The sequence below is a fragment of the Anomalospiza imberbis genome, chromosome 11 (genome assembly GCF_031753505.1).
Source record: "Anomalospiza imberbis isolate Cuckoo-Finch-1a 21T00152 chromosome 11, ASM3175350v1, whole genome shotgun sequence".
In the NCBI taxonomy this organism is placed as follows: Eukaryota; Metazoa; Chordata; class Aves; order Passeriformes; family Viduidae; genus Anomalospiza; species Anomalospiza imberbis.
The window spans coordinates 12,660,076-12,678,858 of NC_089691.1; the positions used below are offsets into that span (position 1 = coordinate 12,660,076).

The 18,783-nt window shown below is 41.5% G+C and overlaps 1 protein-coding gene across 1 annotated transcript; it reads left to right on the forward strand.

Moving 5' to 3' along the window:
• The first annotated feature begins 1,334 nt into the window (after positions 1-1,334).
• TXNRD3 (thioredoxin reductase 3) lies at positions 1,335-18,026 on the forward strand. The gene is made up of 16 exons (XM_068201955.1): positions 1,335-1,517; positions 6,980-7,040; positions 8,609-8,718; positions 8,901-9,014; positions 10,842-10,914; positions 11,740-11,859; positions 12,256-12,398; positions 13,779-13,894; positions 14,006-14,231; positions 14,450-14,542; positions 14,963-15,039; positions 15,582-15,738; positions 15,962-16,069; positions 16,959-17,054; positions 17,268-17,402; positions 17,532-18,026. Exons 1-16 carry the CDS (start codon positions 1,392-1,394, stop codon positions 17,592-17,594), a joined length of 1,818 nt encoding a protein of 605 aa, XP_068058056.1. The 5' UTR covers positions 1,335-1,391; the 3' UTR covers positions 17,595-18,026.
• Positions 18,027-18,783: the final 757 nt, after the last annotated feature.

Here is an 18,783-nt window from a genome sequence, read left to right on the forward strand (position 1 = left end):
ATACACATTTTTTCAAGCTCACTGAGCAGTGAACATCATAGGTACATGTGATCCAAAAAGGAATTAAGCAAGTTAATTCAGTTGTCTCCCACCAGGCCCATTTTCATCACTGGTGGCATTACAGCTATTATATGTGGTTATTTTTAGCATTAGTAAATAGCAGTAGGACTGATCTGTGGCAGGTGTAGGAGGGAGCAATGGACTTCATTACCTACGTTGCTAAAAACTCCTTATTGAATCTTATGAAATCACTCTGCTTCCCTCCCCTACAGAAAATAACTCCAGTCACTCAGAAGCTCGCAGGGTTTGATTTAGCGAAGTTCTCAGACGTTAGGGACAACCCCTCAGGACGGCTCACAGAAAGCTGTCGCTGCAATCGGCACACTCCGGGTCGCTGTGCGGGGAGGTGCCCGAGCTCTCGGGCCGTGGCTCGCCACCCGCACTGCCCAGCCGCTGCCCTCGGCGCAGGGCAGTGACCGCGCCGGGCTGCCCCTGCCCCCTGCCCTCACACGGGCTCCTGCCGTGCCTCTGACAACGGCCCTTCCACCCTCCAGCCCTGGCAATTACCAGGCTTCGAGCGAATTGAGTAGTCCACCTCATCTATGGAATAAGCAGTACCAGATGCTTCAGCATGCCCTTCCTTTAACCCCGCAATGTGTAAGAAAATGAAACTTTTTCTGCTCTCTTGGCTAATAATCCATTTTATTATAGGAGACGCTCCACTGGTACCCGTTCTGCTCCCTGTGCAGGAGATCCAAGGGGCAGGTGGAGGCACACGGGGAAAGCAGCTTTTCCCCCATACTTCGCGCTAACTTAGAGGGCACCGAGGCAGGTCAAACGCGGCCGCCCCGGGACTTGGGCCGATCGCTCCAGGCCGGGGCAATCGCCGCAGACTGGGAACCGGGCGATCCGTGAGGGGCAAAGAACAACCCCCACGACGGCCCCGGCTCCCCCCGCCGGGCCCAGCACTGTCCGCCCCGCCAGCCCCGGCCGGGCGGGCACTGAGGCGGCGCCACCCGGCACCGCCCCGGGCACCGCCCGGCACCGCCCGCCCGCCGCTCATGCGCGCTCTCGCCGCCCTCCTGTTGGCTCACTTCACGCCCCCTCGCAGAGGGGAGAGGACGCTTTAAAAACTCAAGTTTGTCTTTCTCTACGTAGTCTCTAGGCAGATACTGGCACTTTCGCCTTTACTATAAAAGGTTTTTTTATTATTTTACAACGATTCATAGTGCTTGTGGCTGAAATGCAGGGCGGAGAACCCTCCCTGGCATGTTGCCCCCCCCCTGCTCCCTCCGAATAGGTCGGCCCGGCTCGTCACGCTGCCCGCTGCGGAAGGGGCGGGCGCGGCTGAGGGTCAGCGCGGCCGCCGCGGGGTAGGAGTCGGTGCCGCCATGCCGCCGCCGCCGGGACAGACCCGGCTCCCGGACTGGGACGGGCTGAAGCTCCGCGTGCGGACCCTCATCGCCTCCCACCGCGTCATGATCTTCAGCAAGAGCTACTGCCCCTACTGCAACAAGGTGAGGCGGCGGCGGCGGCGGCGGTGAGAGCCCGCTCGGCGCGGTCCCCCGCGGGCCCTCCCCTCGAGGGATGCACGGGCTGACCGTGCCCCGCTCGGCCCGGGCAGGGCGCAGGGGAGCGGGGCTGAGGGAAGGCGCTGTGGGGATGCGGCGGCTGCTGCCGCGGCGGCACCTGCGGGGTTTGGAGCGTGCCGAAGTGGCGCTGTGTCCATCCCGCTCCAGCACCACGTGCTAGCCCTGGAAAACCACTTGCCGGGCTTGAAACCAGGCGAAAATCCCTGGCGTTCGTGGTAGTTCTTTCGCTTTGCCACGCTGGGAGATGGTTGTGTGGTTGTGTGGCGAGTTCTGCACAGTGTGCGTGTTCCTCAGCTCTACAGCTGCTCGAAGCTCAGGCTGCTGCGTTCCTTTCGCGCTGGAACTTTGGGTACCACATTGGTGTTCAGCTTGGACAAAGCTGCTCTCCACGGGATGGATGAGCTAACTTTTCTGCCCTTTCTAAATTTAAGGAAGGTTGACTCTGTAGCAAGCGCGTAAGTTCCAAACCCTGGTCGCAGCTTGTGTTTAAAAGAAGAGAAAAGCACTCTTGGTTAATTGTGATGTTTAGAGAAAAACATGTTTTTAGCCCTAATTGTACATCAGTGTCGCAGGCTGGGTATAACTCGTAAGCCAAACTCATTAAAAAACTCAGGGCCTTCATTAGAATTTTATGATACCACACACTGGTCATAGTCCACACAGGACTTGAGAGTTTGTAGGCCTTGGGTTTCTTGGATACTTACGAAAAGTATGTTATGAAATTTTACTTAAACCTCACACTACCATATTTGAGATGGCCATGGTGGAAGAACGTAATTGGAGCTGTTGGATCAAGTCCTGGTCTTCCTCAGTAGAACTGATAACCAGGAAAATACTCAGAAGCCTCACTTCCACTTCTGGGTTAGGTTTAGTTCTGGGAACTCTGCGGGGGAAGAGATATTATGACCCCCTTGCACAAAACTTAACTGAATATATCATATCTCACTTGCAACTTTATTGAGGTTTTGAGAAAGGAAGCTTCTGTGTTTGGGAGGATCAACCAAGCCAGTGCCTTCTGTCTTAGAACCTTTTGGCAGATAGTAAAGCATAGTACATAGCTCAAATCCTTCTTAACAACTTACTCAAAGTTTTGGTAAATGAAGAGCTTGAGTCTTGCTCCTCCTGTCTAGTCCAGTTGCCAAAAGTGTTATCTTCTGCTGAGGAGAAATCATTTCTTGAGGACTTCAGAGTTGCCCATTGAGAAATACTTAGTCATGCCTGTCAGTATTGCCCTGTGTGCTTTCAGTGATTGTAAATGCTGATGCTCATGGCACTCAGTTCAGTGGGTTGGAGATCACACGATGGCACTGTAACTTTTTAAACCTTGTGCCCTTTTCCTTCATGTGTTTGTGGTGTTGCAGAGGATCTAGACTGAGACAAGAAGGGGAGAAAAGACTTGATGTAGTCCAGTAATTAAACTCCAGATTGTTCTTTCCTGCATTTGTTCATAGTTTCTCCATTAGGCAGATTGCTTGCTTCAGGGAAGCAATCAGGTATGAGGGATATTATCCTTATTGTCTTGCAAAGGGGAAGAATGAACACAGGGAGTAGGAGGACTCACTGTTATGGCCCTGTCTAGGAGGGGGAGTTGGAAAACACTGCATGAATTTTTGTGAAGAAACGGGTCATAAATAAGGCTGGGGGAAGAAGAGGTGACTGGCCTGGTAGGCAGATTTCCTTGGCTTATTTTCCTGCTTGGAACAGAACAGAAAGGTAATATAACAAAGAAAATGCAGAGAAGGGGTATAGATTGCAGACAGAGAATTAGAAGAAGAAAGTTTATGGAAGAAGGAAGCCTCACATGAGACATCAAGTGATAAAGCAGAGGTATATCTGTAACACTAAGGGTATTAACAATCCCTCTTACCAAAGACTTAGAAATTAGTGAAAGGAATGGGAAAACAATGGCTAATGCAGCATTCTTGTTAGCTGATCAAGTCTATAGAATTAATGAGGTGAACATAATTTGGAAGTGTAGTTACAGCTTGAGTACTTAGACTATAATCACATAGTTCTGAGTTCTTAGACAGATATGAATAGTGTGCATTGTATTGTCTTTTACTGTGGATGGTTGTTAGCAGTGTGCTTTTGGTAGGATTAATTGAAGAAGATGTTTAGTGCTCATGCTCTGGAAGTACTTTATTTGGGGGTGGAAAGAATTCTCTATTTCAAGTGGAGGTAGCCATGCTAGAAGAAAATTGAAATTGCACTTTTCTTCAGAAACACAAGTGCAAATAAATTCCCTAAGTGAATCAGGTAGGTGGTTGTATTCAGGTTAGCTAATAGCATGACTTGGCAATTGTGCTGTTGTTCTTCTGCAAATGCCATTTGTTGTTCAACTGCTTTAACAGGGCAGTGGTGGAGAGGGGGTGGTGGTAGAATTACTTCCTTGTCATAATTCAACTTGGCTGTTTCTTCAATTTCTTAGCATCCAAAAAAAGATAATAAGATAGAAATGCGTAAAGAAAACATAGATTTTTAGCATGAAAAAATGACAAGGCTGAACACTGTGATATGTTGATATTTTAAGAGCAACAGTTGTGATTGCATAAAGTTACTGGTTATTTTAGTTATATTTTATGCTATTACAGATTACATTCTCTGTCCTCAGGGGGTTCTGGCCAATTCAGTTGTAGCTGTTACGGAGTGTTAACTGATACTTGAAAAAGCAGACCTAGGACATTATTATTTTATGATATGAAGCTTATCTCAAACCTGCTTAGCTTCCCTAGTGACAGAAAGCATCTCTGGGAAGCATTTCCTAAAGTTAGACTAATTTCTTGGTTTCAGAGGAATTATCTATTGTTTAATAATATTTGGAAGTGTTTCTAGTCCATCGCTTTTTGTGAAAACTAAAAGGGTTTAGTAGGTAATTGGGGCCATTGCATTGGTGAAAAGGGAAGTAAATGGTTGTATCAGTCACTGCAGCCTTGTGTCCCATCGCAGATATTTGGAGAGATTATAGTTTTGTCTTTGGGCTATATGTAAGAAAATCTCCCAGTGTACTGCTAAGTTTGCAGTGAGGCGTGTGTGTAACACAGGAATTTCTTGACCTGAGTCAGTATTAGTTTTATTGAGTTCAAAGTTTTCAGAGGATTTTCTTTTTCATTAATTGGTCTAATAACTCCTTTGATCTCATTTTAATTTTGCCTTTTACAATGCCAGATAGCAGCAAGTTTTCTGGTTGTGTTCCCTAGGGAGATTTACTTCCTTTCCGTTTCAAAGTTGTTTTCTGGTAAATGCAGTTATTGCTGAATGCTCCAGTGTGTATTTCTGAGAAATCATTTCCTGTTCAGCTTATCTTGATATTACTCATGATTAGTGTGTTATCTTTCTAGTCCTCCTAATCATTTCCTTCTCCAAACCAAAGTCATCTATTACCTCTTGCCTGCATTGAAGATTTTGTAACTGCTCATGTGCTTGCTATGATCCTTCCTTCAGTTTCATTAGCACAACACAAGTATGATTTGTTCATAAGTGTAAAGTGCAATAGTTACCTCTAATTAGGATGCTGGCATTTTTCTTTTTTTTTCCTCTCTACTGAGTACCTTCAGTAGAGAATAAGGGTGGTCTAAATGCCTTAAATCTGTCCTTTCTTGAGTGTAATCTTTCTTGGTTTAGTAATGTTCTGTCCTGTCCTCCCTCCTGCCCACTGCTGTTGCAATGTTTTGGCAGAGTTTTTTAAAAAAGAAAACAAAAACTAATGAACTCTTGCCTATTACTCTGCTGCTTTGCTGCAAACTAAACCAGCAGCCAAGCAGCTAATTTTCAGGTTTGCCTCTGCATTCTTAATACTTCCTAGTAGCAATCACTTTAAGATTTGCTTTTTGGATCTTGCATGGCATTTGCTTTGGGATTTGTAACAGCAGATGCAGAGCAGGAGGTCTGGACTGGTTGCACGGCTGTTTCCCTTTCATTCTGCTTGTAGCTGTAATCATTTCAGGAAGCGAGCCTGAAGGTAATGGTGAGCTTAGGACAAAAAATTTCAAGGATCCTCTAGATGGTTAGAGGACTGGAATATCACACACTGAATGTGTGAAGGGGGAGCTCAGTTTGTTGAACCTTGATAAGGCTGCCCAGGGGTTTTAGTTGCTGCCTTCAGCTGACAAATGGGTCGACAATCAGACTGTTATTCAAGAGGCAGAGTGAAAGGAGAAGAACCAACAAACATGAGTTGCAATGGCAGACACTCCAGTGGGATAAAATGGAAATTCTATTCTTTACTGTGAGGATGGTCAAACGTTGAGCCAGCCCAGGGAAATTCTGGTGTCTCTGCTCTTGTTGATGCTCCAAATCAGAGGACAGTGCTTGTGCAGTGTCATTAGCCTTCACATTTGGCTCTGCTTTGAGCAGGGAGTTCATGCAAATGGCCTGAAAAGGTCCCTTAGAACTTCCACTATTCTAAAACTGTAGAACTGTAGACTCAATATAATCAGTTACAGAGACAAAGCTTTTTTAAATATGTTACTGTTGATTTATGATGTGCTAACAAACTTAATTTGTAGTTGGTACAGGATACAAAATCTTCTTTTTTTGTCTGCAAAAAGCTGTAACTTTATCAGAAAACACTAGAATACTCAGTATTCAGCATAGTAACAGTGTGAATCACAGCAATATTAAAAACATTTTATTCCTCATGTGTTAGACATCTTTAAACTTACAAGGTGGGACTCAACATACTCTTAGTGAAGCTCTGCCAATGAATTTGGGGTTCATCAGAAAGCTGGTTGAAAAATGTTCAGGCTCCAAGCTGGCAAGTGGGTCCATCCCACAGGCATTCAGTGAGTCTTGCTAGAGCTGTTTTCACATGCCATCTTCACAAAAAATGTTACTGTAGGAATCTTATTTCTAAAAGGCTGCCTGATTTGGAGCAGGTAATGGTACACTTTGTCCATCCAGAACCGAGGTTAAAAAAACATCCAGCTGAGTGCTTAGTATTTGGAATGTGATCCTTCCTTCTGCAGCTTTTCTTTTTTTATTTCCTTGATAGCATTTTCTTTTGCTTATTATCCTCTACTCCCCCTTTTTTCCCCCTTTTTTTTTTCCTTAGCATTACCAAGGAATCTTGCTGCTGCTTTATCTCTCTTCTTTGTTTTTACATGCCAGTCACTTCCATGGCTTTTGGTATGCCATGAGTGGAGAAGTCAGCAGCTAAGCAAATTGTATGTAGAGGATTTTTCTTAAGGTAATGGGACTTTTATTGGAAGGTTAAATGCTCTGGCTTTAAGTGAGGAACATGCAAAACATAGAAGTGCCAAAGCTGTGTGGAGCCTGTGCCTCAGAGCACACTAACTGAGCCTTAGAGGTCTCCTGTGTGTGTCCAGCAGGGAGGTTTTACCCCGAGCTGAGAAACCTTTGCACTGCCATGGTGTCTGTTCCTGTTGCAGGTGAAGGAACTCTTCAGCTCCTTACGTGTGGAGTACTATGCTCTGGAACTGGATGTAATTGGTGAGTAGGAGAAAAAAAAAATGTATCGCATGCTGCTGCTTAATGTAACTAAAAATGAGTGATTCCTTAAGCTGTCTTGAACTTATTGAGGGACATGTGAAACAAGTAAAATACATTTTAATATATGCAGAGAGAAAGGCAATTAGACTTCAATGTGGATTTTATACAGGATGTGTTTTTAATATAACTGAAGGCTTTGACTCTAAAAACCATCAGGTGATAGAGAATGTGAGATCGGATTTCTCTCCAAGGAGCTATGACTTTTCGGGGAAAAGTCTGTCATTTTTTTTCCTGCTCCTGGTTCTCTTGTGGCTTCAGATGAATTGTTAATGTTTGACTCAGTATATCGGTGACCTTCTTTGAGAAAGGTGCTGAGTCACTGGAAGGAAGGGTAAATTCCAACAACTTGGCTGCTGGTAGTTTCAAGTTGTTTTTCTCCATAAAGTCCTAGCTGCTTTAGTTTTGGGACATGTGCAGTGCCTTATGTGTTTATGGACATAATGCACGTAGCTTTTAATGTAGTTTTAGGAACAAATAGTTTCTTATATGATTCTTACTGAGCTCTTAAATGCACTTTTGGTAAGCTGTTGAGTGTCTTATTTTTTTCTGTACAAAACTTAAATTTCCTGTCCTTTTTTTAAAGTTCTAATGCCTTTGCTTAGACAAAAATAAAAACTTAAAAATGTTTAGGAGAAATGTAGCTATTTATTAATATCTTCTTAGTTACTTTTGATTCTTATTCAAGTTGTCATACTGTGAATTAATTATAGCCCAAGATATGTGAAGTACAATGCACAGCTTTTTTTTTCCTGCAATTACTTCTAATTAATAATATATTTCCCTTGCAGTTGCTCCGATTAGTGATACTAAGTAGATACAATCTTGGAATAAAAAGATTTTAGCCAGAGTAATTACTGTAAATTCCCATTCCCATATTTACTGCTGAGTGATCCAAATTGAGCCTGTGTGTAGGTGCTGATGATTCAGATGGCAGGTCAGGTCAAGCAATGATAATTTTAAAACTAGAAAGTTTCTGACAGTGTGGTGGGTAGAAAAAGGAGGAAGGTAGCTTTAGGGTAAGTAGAAAAGCATGTTCATACTTCCCTTACCCATCATCTCATAATACAAAGCTGCTGGGCAAAATTATGTGCCTGTGCACAGAACATACTCCAAAATAAGACAGTTATCATGAAAGAAAAGGTGTCTGTGTGATCTTCTGTGATAGCTGGAAAAGAATTTTTGTGTAGTCAACACTTGTGTAGTTACAAATGTGACACTGTAAGAGATAAAAATCCTTGAAATAGAAGAACTAAACTCTTACTATTTCAGCATTACTCCATTCTGTAGAATTGTGGCTTGAAATACCAATTTGATTTCTGTATTTAAGCCTTCTCCTTTGAGAAGTCCTTGCTTATGTCCAGGAAACCTGCAAATGGAATGTTTATAATAAAATTGTTGTCTTGGCAGGCCTACAGTGTATCACAGTCCAAACCTCTAATACTTCAGGTTGTTCTAAAATCTCTCTTCCTGAAATCTCTTTATAATGTACACATTTCTTTTATTCTTAGATGATGGAGCCAGTATTCAGCAAGTATTGGCAGAGCTGACCAACCAGAGGACAGTGCCTAATGTATTTGTGAATGGAACTCACATTGGTGGCTGTGATGCAACGTATCAGGTAACTTGGCTGTAAAAATCAGCTGGAGGTAGACAAGACTGAGTGAATTCGCTGTTTGATCGTAGTTAAATTTTGTGTGACACAGTTGACTGGGTGACGTCGGTCAGAGGAGGCAATGTTATCAGTTGTTTGCTCAGAAACATGTGTGCTAATTTGATTATTTTTTTCTTTTTCTCTCCCAGGCTTATAAGGATGGATCACTGCAGAAACTCCTTGGCGACAACCAAATTCCAGAACCCTATGAATATGATCTCATTATTATTGGTGGTGGCTCAGGTGGACTTGCATGTTCTAAGGTAGGATGTGAAAATGACATTAAAGAACAGGTGGTATGTGAGACTAATTCAAAAGTTAATCTCTCTATTAATCATGTTGGTATAAAACAGTCTATATTTTGATGAGTATTACTGTTCAACTTCTTAATTAATGAACCAATAGTGGTCTAGCAATGTGCTTACTCAGGGGATAAAGGGACCAGTTTCTAGCCAATGTCTGTTCAGCTCTTGATCCTAATAATAGGTTTTAGTTTTCTGGCTGAGGGTGGAACCAAATGTTTTTTAACTATCTCTTCTGCATGTGTAATACACAGGTCCTTCCAAATAGTAATCTAGAAAACTTGAGGGCTGCTCTTGAAGCCTTTTGACAGTTTAGGATTCAGTATCCCCAGTCATCTAAAATTAAGCGCTTCCAGCAGTTCCCTACGAGGAGATGCTTCACTCTTTAGTTCCCTTTTTAGCTACTTTCTCAGAAAGGGAAACTGAGATTGTGTAGCATTTACACAATTAGCTGTTGTTCAGAGCGCTTCAGGACCCAAGGTCCAGATTCAGTTTTCTCTGCTACCCAAGGGATTTGGACACACACTCCCATCTCTCAGCCAGGTCCTAAGCTGTCAGTTTGTCTTGGGCAGGGTGAGGCTCTTCTTGACAACCTTGACAATTGCTGAACTATACAGCCAAGCATGCAGTCTTCATTAGAAAATACAAAGCAGGCAGGAGAAGCTGAGTTCTTCACTTGACCAATTTTGTATTTTCAGAATGTTCAGATCTTTCCTTACAGTACCTTCTGGGACATCAGTTGTAAACTTGGTGCTAATTGCCAAATTGTTCAGAGTAGTATTCACAAAATAAAAGACAGCAGCTAAACCTTGTTTGAGCCAGGATTGCAGTTGATGTGCAGGAGTTCCAAACAGATTTGAGGCACCTAGAGCGCTCAAGATTGAAATGCTTAAAAAAATCAAACAATATGTACCTGGTAATTCCTTGGATATAGGAATAGGCTTATTCAGGTTGGAATGGACATGAGAAGAATATCTAATGTAAGCACCTTGCTCCAAGCAAGGTCAACTGTGAAGTCACACAGGATTGTGCAGGAACTCATTCATTTGAAATAAGCCAGGGGTGGAGATGGCACAGCCTTTCTGGGAAACCTGTTTGATTGTCCTCATGGTGTGAAAGTTCCTTATACCCAGTCTGAGTCTCTTGTTTCAACTTAAAGCCATTGTCTTTTGTCCCTTTGCTACTTGGCCACTGTGAAGAGCCTGGCACAGTCATCTTAGTGTACTTCTCATAGGTACTGGAAAGTTGCTCGTGTCCCCTCCAAATTCAGTTGTTCTCCAGGTTGAATGTGTCAAATTCCCTTGTGTGGCCACACCCTTGGCCTTCTCATAAGGGGTGTGCTCCAGCCCCTTGAACATCATGGTGGTGCTCCAGTGTGTCACCTTCTTTTCCATGCATGAGCATGCCAAGTCAGTTCTGTCCTTCTGAAAGAAAAGGAGAGCTAACAGCATAAGTATTTCTTTAGGTGAGGTAGAAGAGAATCCTAGGCTGCTGAGCTCGTCTCATACCTTTTGCAGATTATGGGATGATAATCTGGATGACAACATAGAATGATCTGGATGCGGCATTGCACGTGCAAGGAGCCATTCAAAGTTTGGAAAAAAGTCAGTTCTGGAGGGATTTCAATTTTTGTCTAGGGAAGGAGATAGAAGATCCATGTATGATAATGACTAACTTGTGAAGGTAGTAAATATGCCTTCTGTTACTGCTAAATGTATCATGACTATAAATGAGTGGACAGGCTTGCTTGGTTCAGTAATGCTGACTGGTCTTCTCCATCTTTTATAGGAAGCTGCTGCCTTGGGAAAGAAAGTAATGGTATTAGATTATGTTGTTCCAACACCTCTTGGAACCTCATGGGGTAAGCTTTTTAAATCTTGTATTTGATGATGTTTGAATACCAGTGATACATACTGAGAAGTTATATATTATGGATTTGTGCTCTTAGGAATTGAGGCTAAATTCTTGTCATTCTGGTACACAGATGAGTTATTTGCCTGGCATGTATGCTGCTTTTCTGGATGGTTATTTCTGTTTTGAGCATTGCTAACTCTGTTCTCTGTCAAAAGTCTTTCTAGCTTTGATCACTTTCAGACCATGTGTGCGTAGTGTGTGCATGCATGTTCACATTCTAGTGTTTGTGGGGATATTTTGCCTTTTAGTTCATCCAGTTCTATATCATAGACAGCTGACAGGCTCCCTTTAGAAGAGTGACTCCTTGGCTGTGTGTGTCTCACCTTTTCCTAATTAAGGACAGCTGCTGGCTGACCTCATTAGTGATACTGGCAGCTGAGAATGAGTGTGAAACCTCTATCGAGTCAAGGAATGAATGTGCTCTTGTAGATAGTATTTCAAACACAAGCATATTTAAAATACCACATAATAGATGATACTAAATTGTAGAAACTCTGGGCTTTTTGCCTTGCTTACTTGACAACCTGACTGAAATCTGAAGCCTTGAGGAGTAAGTAACTGGGCTCTATGTTTGACATGCTGTACCTGTCTTGGGTCTTAAACTGAATACAAGCTTAGTGTGTTCATTGTATTTTAAAATGTCCTTTGCAAGAGAAATTTCATGTTACTGGTGTGACTGTAGCAAACCTCCCTGAGTGATTATACAAAGTATGTGATAGGGAAAGCATAAATCCCATTCGTGGAAGCAATGATGTGATTCTTTCCATCTCAGGACTTGGTGGCACGTGTGTAAATGTAGGTTGCATTCCTAAGAAGCTGATGCATCAAGCAGCACTTCTGGGTCAGGCACTCCAAGATTCAAGGAAGTATGGATGGCAGTATGAAGAACAAGGTTGGTAAGAACACAGAGGGAAGACCAAGACTGTACAGATGAGATGCTGAACTCAAGACTGTTCTTGTATTTGGACTTAATAAATTAGAGCCAGAGTTCAGTATTTTTTTTAGGTGAATCAGAAGGTGTCCTCCTTCTTGAGTCATAGAAACCTTTGGGATTGAAAGTTAATTGTGTTTTGTTCCCTGTATTAATTGAAATAAATGATAGAACTTCTAGAATGGGCTTAGTTCAGGTCACATAAATATCAACATAGTAGAACAAGACCTTAATATGTATCCTCATTACTGATAATGATGTTTTCATAACATGATGTATTATGAATAAGTTAATTTTTTCTTAAGGGGCATATTGCACTTTTATGTACTTAAATATGAATTTAGTGTCTTGTTTCAGTTAAACACAATTGGGAGACCATGGTAGAAGCAATTCAGAACTACATTGGTTCTTTAAACTGGGGCTATCGGGTGTCTTTGAGAGAGAAGTCTGTGACATACCTCAATTCTTATGGAGAATTCGTGGAACCACACAAAATTAAGGTATACTTTGCATTTAAAATACTTTGTTGGGAGGGAAAACTCATGTTCTAAAAGTGCCTTATAAAATTCAACACCAAAAAAACTTCATCTTACCGTTGCCAAGTTAGGTCAACTGAAGTTAATAACTCATTTGTGAAGTTACCGATTAAGATAATTGTTGTACTTTAGTACCTGTCATGGTGTTTGCAAACCTGGTTCTTTAAGAGTGATGTGGATATGTGTAAACCTGTGTCTTGTAAGAATAGAGGAAGGTGGTCTCCATTTCTACCTTCATGACTGATTTCAGCAGCCTGAGTGAGTAGGGGGGAAAAGAAAGGAAGCTCTAGCCGTGTGATTTCGCAACTTGGAAAATCCCCATACTAAAGCATAAAAGCTATTGAAATTAAATTTAGATTAAACACTTTCATAAGAGCTCTGCTAGAACCTTGTACTTATCAGCGTACAAATTAAAGTGTCAGTTTTGCAAGACAAAGCTTGTTCTGCCAATCTTGCTATAAGTGAGCGTACTGAAGCAAGGTTAACCTGGAAGTGCATGTTGAAGACAACTGTTGCACTCAGTGGGTGTAATTGTCTGTTTGCGATATCAAGACTGAACTACTTGTGTTTTAAACCAAGAGCATATACCTTGTGTACCACCTATTCAAGTGTCCGGCCCACTTAAGTGTCCTTAATCAATAAATGAAGTAAAACAGAGACTTCCCAGCAGGAGGCTGGACTAGATGACCTCCTGAGATCCTTTCCAACCTGAATTGCCTGTTGACTCGATGGGAAAAATGTTTCCCTTCATCTGTGATGGAAAGCTAACAAAGAGCAAGAATAAAGGTCAGATTCTGGGAGAGATGCATTGGCAAGATGAAATTTCCAAAGACCAAGGGTCTCTAGAGTTCAAATTAGTTAGAATTCATGCAAGGTTGGGTCTTGGGCCCTCTGAACTGAAATCATGTAACTAGTTACTTTTTTTTTTAATTACTTTTTTGTTTTTACATTAGCTGAAGAACTAATTCATGTTATGCTGTCCCTTGCATTATGTTGGTTGGCCTTTTATTGTGGGGATAAAGGGGTTGTCTTAATTTGTTGTGGCTTTTTATAACTCGTAAGCCAAGTTGTTATGAATAATCCAATCTAACTTAGTAGTTAAAATGGGCAGGATTCAAAGAATAAGTGATTTTAAGTGCTCTAATGGAAGAACAGCCTGATAGTCAGTTGTTTAAACCTGTTGTTCTTCAGTGACCTGTGTGGCATCTCTGAATGTGTTAGTTCTTGTTTCAAATTGCTTATTCTTGACTTTTAAACATATCTACAATAATTAAGGAATGGGTTACATAATTTTTATCTTAAAGCATATGAAAATGTCTGTCTTAACTATGTCTTCATCACCAGGCAACTAACAGAAAAGGACAAGTAACCTATCACACAGCAGAGACTTTTGTGCTGGCTACAGGAGAAAGGCCAAGATACCTGGGTATCCCTGGAGATAAAGAATTCTGCATTACAAGGTGAGATGAAAAGGCACAAAAGACTGAACTTGTCTGCTCTAGTGTTTGCCAAGACGAACAAGCTTGTGTTGGAAGGACCTTGTAAATTACTTAGACTTCTTCTCTTTTCAGTGATGACCTCTTCTCCCTGCCTTACTGCCCTGGCAAGACTCTGGTTGTGGGTGCTTCCTACGTGGCTCTGGAGTGTGCAGGGTTTCTGGCTGGCCTGGGTCTGGATGTCACCGTGATGGTGCGTTCCATTCTTCTGCGGGGTTTTGACCAAGAAATGGCAGAAAAAGTTGGTGCTTACATGGAAACACACGGCGTGAAGTTCATCAGGAAGTTTGTACCTGTTCAGGCAAGTGCTTTCTTCTCTTAATACATCATTACTTTAAGCAGCACATGTAAAATGCAGGTGTTGTCTGAGAAGGCTTTGGCTCTGTGCAGAAATAAATGTTTTATGAGACTGAGCTTTTTTTTACTGCTGAATGATAGATTAGCAGGTCAAGGCTTGAATGATAATGGAAGTGAGCTCTGTTGCTTCAGGTCATTCTAAGCTTACAAAAATTTGCACAGGTTGAGCAGCTGGAGCAAGGAATGCCAGGAAGACTGAAAGTGACAGCAAAGTCTACTGAGGGGCCGGAAATCCTTCAAGAAGAATATAACACTGTAAGAATTTCTGGATTTGAAATAAATGGCTATAGATGCACATGAAAATTATTGAAATACCTTCTCTTGAACAACTTGAAGAGAACTGCTCCTTAAAAAGTTGTTCGTGTAATTTACTGGCAGAAAAAAAAAAGGGGAAAATCAGTATTTGTCTTTAGTTGAACCCTGTCAGCCTAGAGTTTAATTCATATAAACAGTGTCACTGCTTCTGTTTTTGTTTTGGCTTTTCTGTTTGTTGCATCTCTAAAATTAGTTGTACATGGCAGAGAGTTGTTGGTGGCTCTCTCAAATGTTGGACAAAACAATTTGGAAGTAATTTTTTTCATAGGCTTCAGTTTCTTCACTGAAAGACCAAGGGAAATCAAGTATGTTATACTTCTCTTGCATAAAGTTACTGCATTTAATTTTGGGTTTTTTTAGGTTTTGATAGCCATTGGTCGTGATGCATGTACCAGGAATATTGGTTTACAGACAATCGGTGTCAAAATCAATGAGAAGTGAGTATTGAACTCCCTCAAACCACTGAATGCAAGGATTTTTTTTTACCTCTGTAAAAATACCTCATGATGCTGTTGGTCTTTTAATTCCCACTCTTATATATGGCAATTACGTGAACCTTTTAAATCTTTTTTTGTTCTAAATTTGAGTACGATTGTCCATTAACTTAATTTCTTCAGTATGTACTTTGTAAAACAGCTGTTCTGAGTGAATACATACTAGTTGGTCGTTGTGCTGAAAGCACAGAGCTATATAGTAATCAGGTGAAAGATTGTGAGTCCAAAGATGTCTGAGTAGCTTGACTGCCATCAGCCAGGCGCTGTTGTTCATGTCAGAACTGGCCCACTGAATACAGACTTCAGCAGTCTGTCAGAGTTGGAGGTGATTGATGCTCTGAAGAGTTTGCAATTGAAGTAAAAAAAGGCATAAAGATATTTAATGAAATGAGCTCAGTAGTTAGAATAGTTTCTCCCCTGTTTTTTTGCAGAGATCTGAGGAAAGTTGTGATGCTGAATTCTGTGGTCTTCTGTTTGTTTTAAAGGAATGGGAAAGTCCCTGTAAATGATGAAGAACAAACCAATGTGCCTTATGTTTATGCGATTGGGGATATCTTGGATGGAAAGCTTGAGCTTACTCCAGTTGCCATTCAGGCAGGGAGACTGCTGGCCCAAAGGCTGTATGGGGGTAGTTCCAAAAAGGTAAATCTATAAGCAGACAACTTCAACTTATTTCTCAATAAGTTGAAGTTAAAGCATCCCAGTAAGATGCTTTTCCCTCAAAGCTGCAGTAACATGAGTTAATTTATCCACTTATCTGTTGGCTCTGCAAGTATTTTGTAAAAAAGAAGAAAAGTTCTTGTATAACTTTCTGTTATGTAGTGTATAGAACTTGCATAGTCTAAATATGATTTTTTATTTTTAGTGTGACTATATCAATGTACCAACAACAGTATTTACCCCTTTGGAGTATGGCAGCTGTGGGTATCCTGAAGAAAAAGCCATCAGTGAATATGGAGAGCAAAACTTGGAGGTAAGAACACCCAAGAGTCAAGTAACTTGTAGCTTGAGGGTGTTTTTCTTGCGCCTTGCTACTTTAGTCTCACAGCATAGTGTTAACAAGATTAGAAATTTAGACACATAGAACTGTAGAGGCTGTGTTTTCATCTGGCCAGCAAGGTACTGGACTCACAGAAACCCAGGACTGGACTTAATGCCATTAGAATTGTGCATAACTATTTGCACGTGGCTGAGAGAAGTGTTTGACTTCAGGAGGCCAGACTTGGATTGCAGAGCTGTACGAGTGTTTTTTGCTGTCATGAATTAAAAGCTTTTATTGCTGAAGTGTGCCAAACTCCTGGGATGAGCTATTTTCTGCTGGTTCATTGTACTTGAATTGTGAATTTATTTTTTGCTGACCTTAACATATGTCTATTGGAGTATTGGGGATAACTTCCCCCATTTATGGTAATTTCTGGCTTCTGCACATCTGAGGAGTTATGTTGAAGCTGCTTGCATGCCTTGTGTTTAATTCCTTACATCTTTCAAAATCATTTGACATTATTGAGCTTCTGCTGTTACCTGTTTAGCTTAGTAGGTTTAAACTTACAGTAACTGGATATTAATTTTGTACTTCTCTTTGTGAAAGTTTGATTTGCAACAAATGTATATTGTAGCTGTTGCTGTTTTTTATCAAGTATTTAAATCAGAGCTACATTGTTTGAGTCAAGTCTTCCTCTGCTGAGTTTTAGAGGATGGACTCTGTGGGCTGAGTGGAAAAAAGTTACTCTTGTCTCGTTTGTTATAGACAAGAATATAGTGGGTTAAATGTCAAACCACCTATTTATAAAGTTACTAAAAAGTAGAATTGTGCCTGACTGAATCAGTGAAATTTTAATGCTCTTTTTCTTGTTTCCTCCCAGGTTTATCACACTTTGTTCTGGCCACTTGAATGGACAGTGCCAGGCAGAGATAACAATACCTGTTATGCAAAAATTATCTGCAATAAACAGGACAATGTAAGTAGCAAGCTGGAATGGATATGCTGAGGGTATTCTTGAAATGGAAAGAACTGCAGAGCTACTTCATTTGAAGTAGTTAATTTTTCTCTTAAAGACTCTGCTATTGACCTGCTTGCATAACATTTTTAGTGTAGTGGGAGTTACACACTAGAGCTTTTGTCTAACTTTGCCTAGTAGTGACTCCTGTTTTTCCTCTCATCTGTTCTAAAGAATCGTGTGATAGGACTACACGTTCTTGGACCCAATGCTGGAGAAGTTACCCAAGGTTTTGCTGCTGCAATCAAATGTGGTCTCACCAAAGAATTACTTGATGAAACAATTGGTATCCATCCTACTTGTGCAGAGGTAAGAAAAGGGGGAAGGCACAGCCTGATTTAAAACCTGCTCTTGAAGACAGTTTTACCAAGACATCAGTAGCCATGTGGATGATGCTGCAGGCAATGGTAAATAAGCTCTTCTTGTGGTCTCTTACAGGTGTTCACTACAATGGATATTACCAAATCATCTGGGCAGGACATCACTCAGAAGGGCTGCTGAGGTTAAATCTGCTGTTTTACATGTTTCCATGTTGTGCACGCTCGGTCCTGTGGAAGCTCTAATGCATCCAACTGCTTTGCAGCAGTGCAAGTGTTTGCAGCAGTGCCACTGTAGGTGCTGCAGCTGGGAGTGGTGCCTTCGAGAGGCTTCCTCAGCATGAGTTGTGTTGCACATGGGAGCAGTAATGCAGCAGGGAAATCTTGGACTGTGAATCCTGACTTTGCTTGCAATTAGCACTGCGGTGCTTTTTTGACGTTGTTGCTCGGAACCTTCTTGTAAGGTGAGCTACAACTGATGGCTGCCAGGCAAGGCTGGGAGATTCTTGTCTAGTCAGATGACTGAACTAACACCTCCTGAAGGAAATTCTTAAATTGCACAAATTAAAGCTAATGTTTCTAGTTCCAGTGTCTTGTACAAATGCTTGAAATAGAAGACAAATATATAATTGAGTGATTCTTGCCAACAGTTTACAGGTGACTGATTTATCTTTTTGACACATTTTGTTATACTTAATTGTATGTTCAGTTGAGGCAAGATGGTATAAATAGGATGCAGTGTTAAGCAGTGCAGTTCAAGCACTTAGTCTCCCATCCCAACCAGTCTAAAACTTCAGAGGAAGTAACTGAAGACACCACTATTGTTCACATTCACATTTTTTTGACCTTGTGGCATCATGTCTTTAAAATAAAAATTTGATTTGTACGGGTCTTGTGTGTCAAGGCTAAAGAGTGTAAGTGCAAGACCATGTCAGTTTGCTTAAATCTGGTTTCAGCTCTGTAATTTAAAACCTCACAGAAGCCAGAATTATATCTGTGCTGTTATGTGGAATGCTGAATCCTGGAGAAGCAGACTGTCCCACTAATGCAGTAGGTGCGTGCCCATGGAGGCAGAAGGTGTTGTACATGAATCAGAGCTGCTCTGATTCATGTGGCTGCCCAGGGCAATGACCTGCTGTGCTTTGTGTAGTGTTGTGTACTGTCAGTACTTTGAAGCTCCCTTCCACCCCTAGCATTCTGTCCTGGGGGAATTGTGCTTGAATCTGGCTCTTAGTTTTGTCCAAAGAGCTGCTTTGAAAGATTGTTCTGAACATTGTATGATAGTAACCAGTCTTAACTATTTAATCTGTGAACTACTGTGGAATTTGAAGTTCAATAAACAATGCATACAACACTCTGTCGTGTCTGACCTC

Excerpts from the sequence above, each read along its gene's own strand:
- TXNRD3 (XM_068201955.1), top strand. The coding sequence starts at position 1,392 with ATGCCGCCGCCGCCGGGACAGACCCGGCTCCCGGACTGGGACGGGCTG. Across the intron at positions 16,070-16,958 it reads ATGGAGAGCAAAACTTGGAG|GTTTATCACACTTTGTTCTG; the intron begins GTAAGAACACCC and ends GTTTCCTCCCAG. Across the intron at positions 17,055-17,267 it reads TCTGCAATAAACAGGACAAT|AATCGTGTGATAGGACTACA; the intron begins GTAAGTAGCAAG and ends TCTGTTCTAAAG.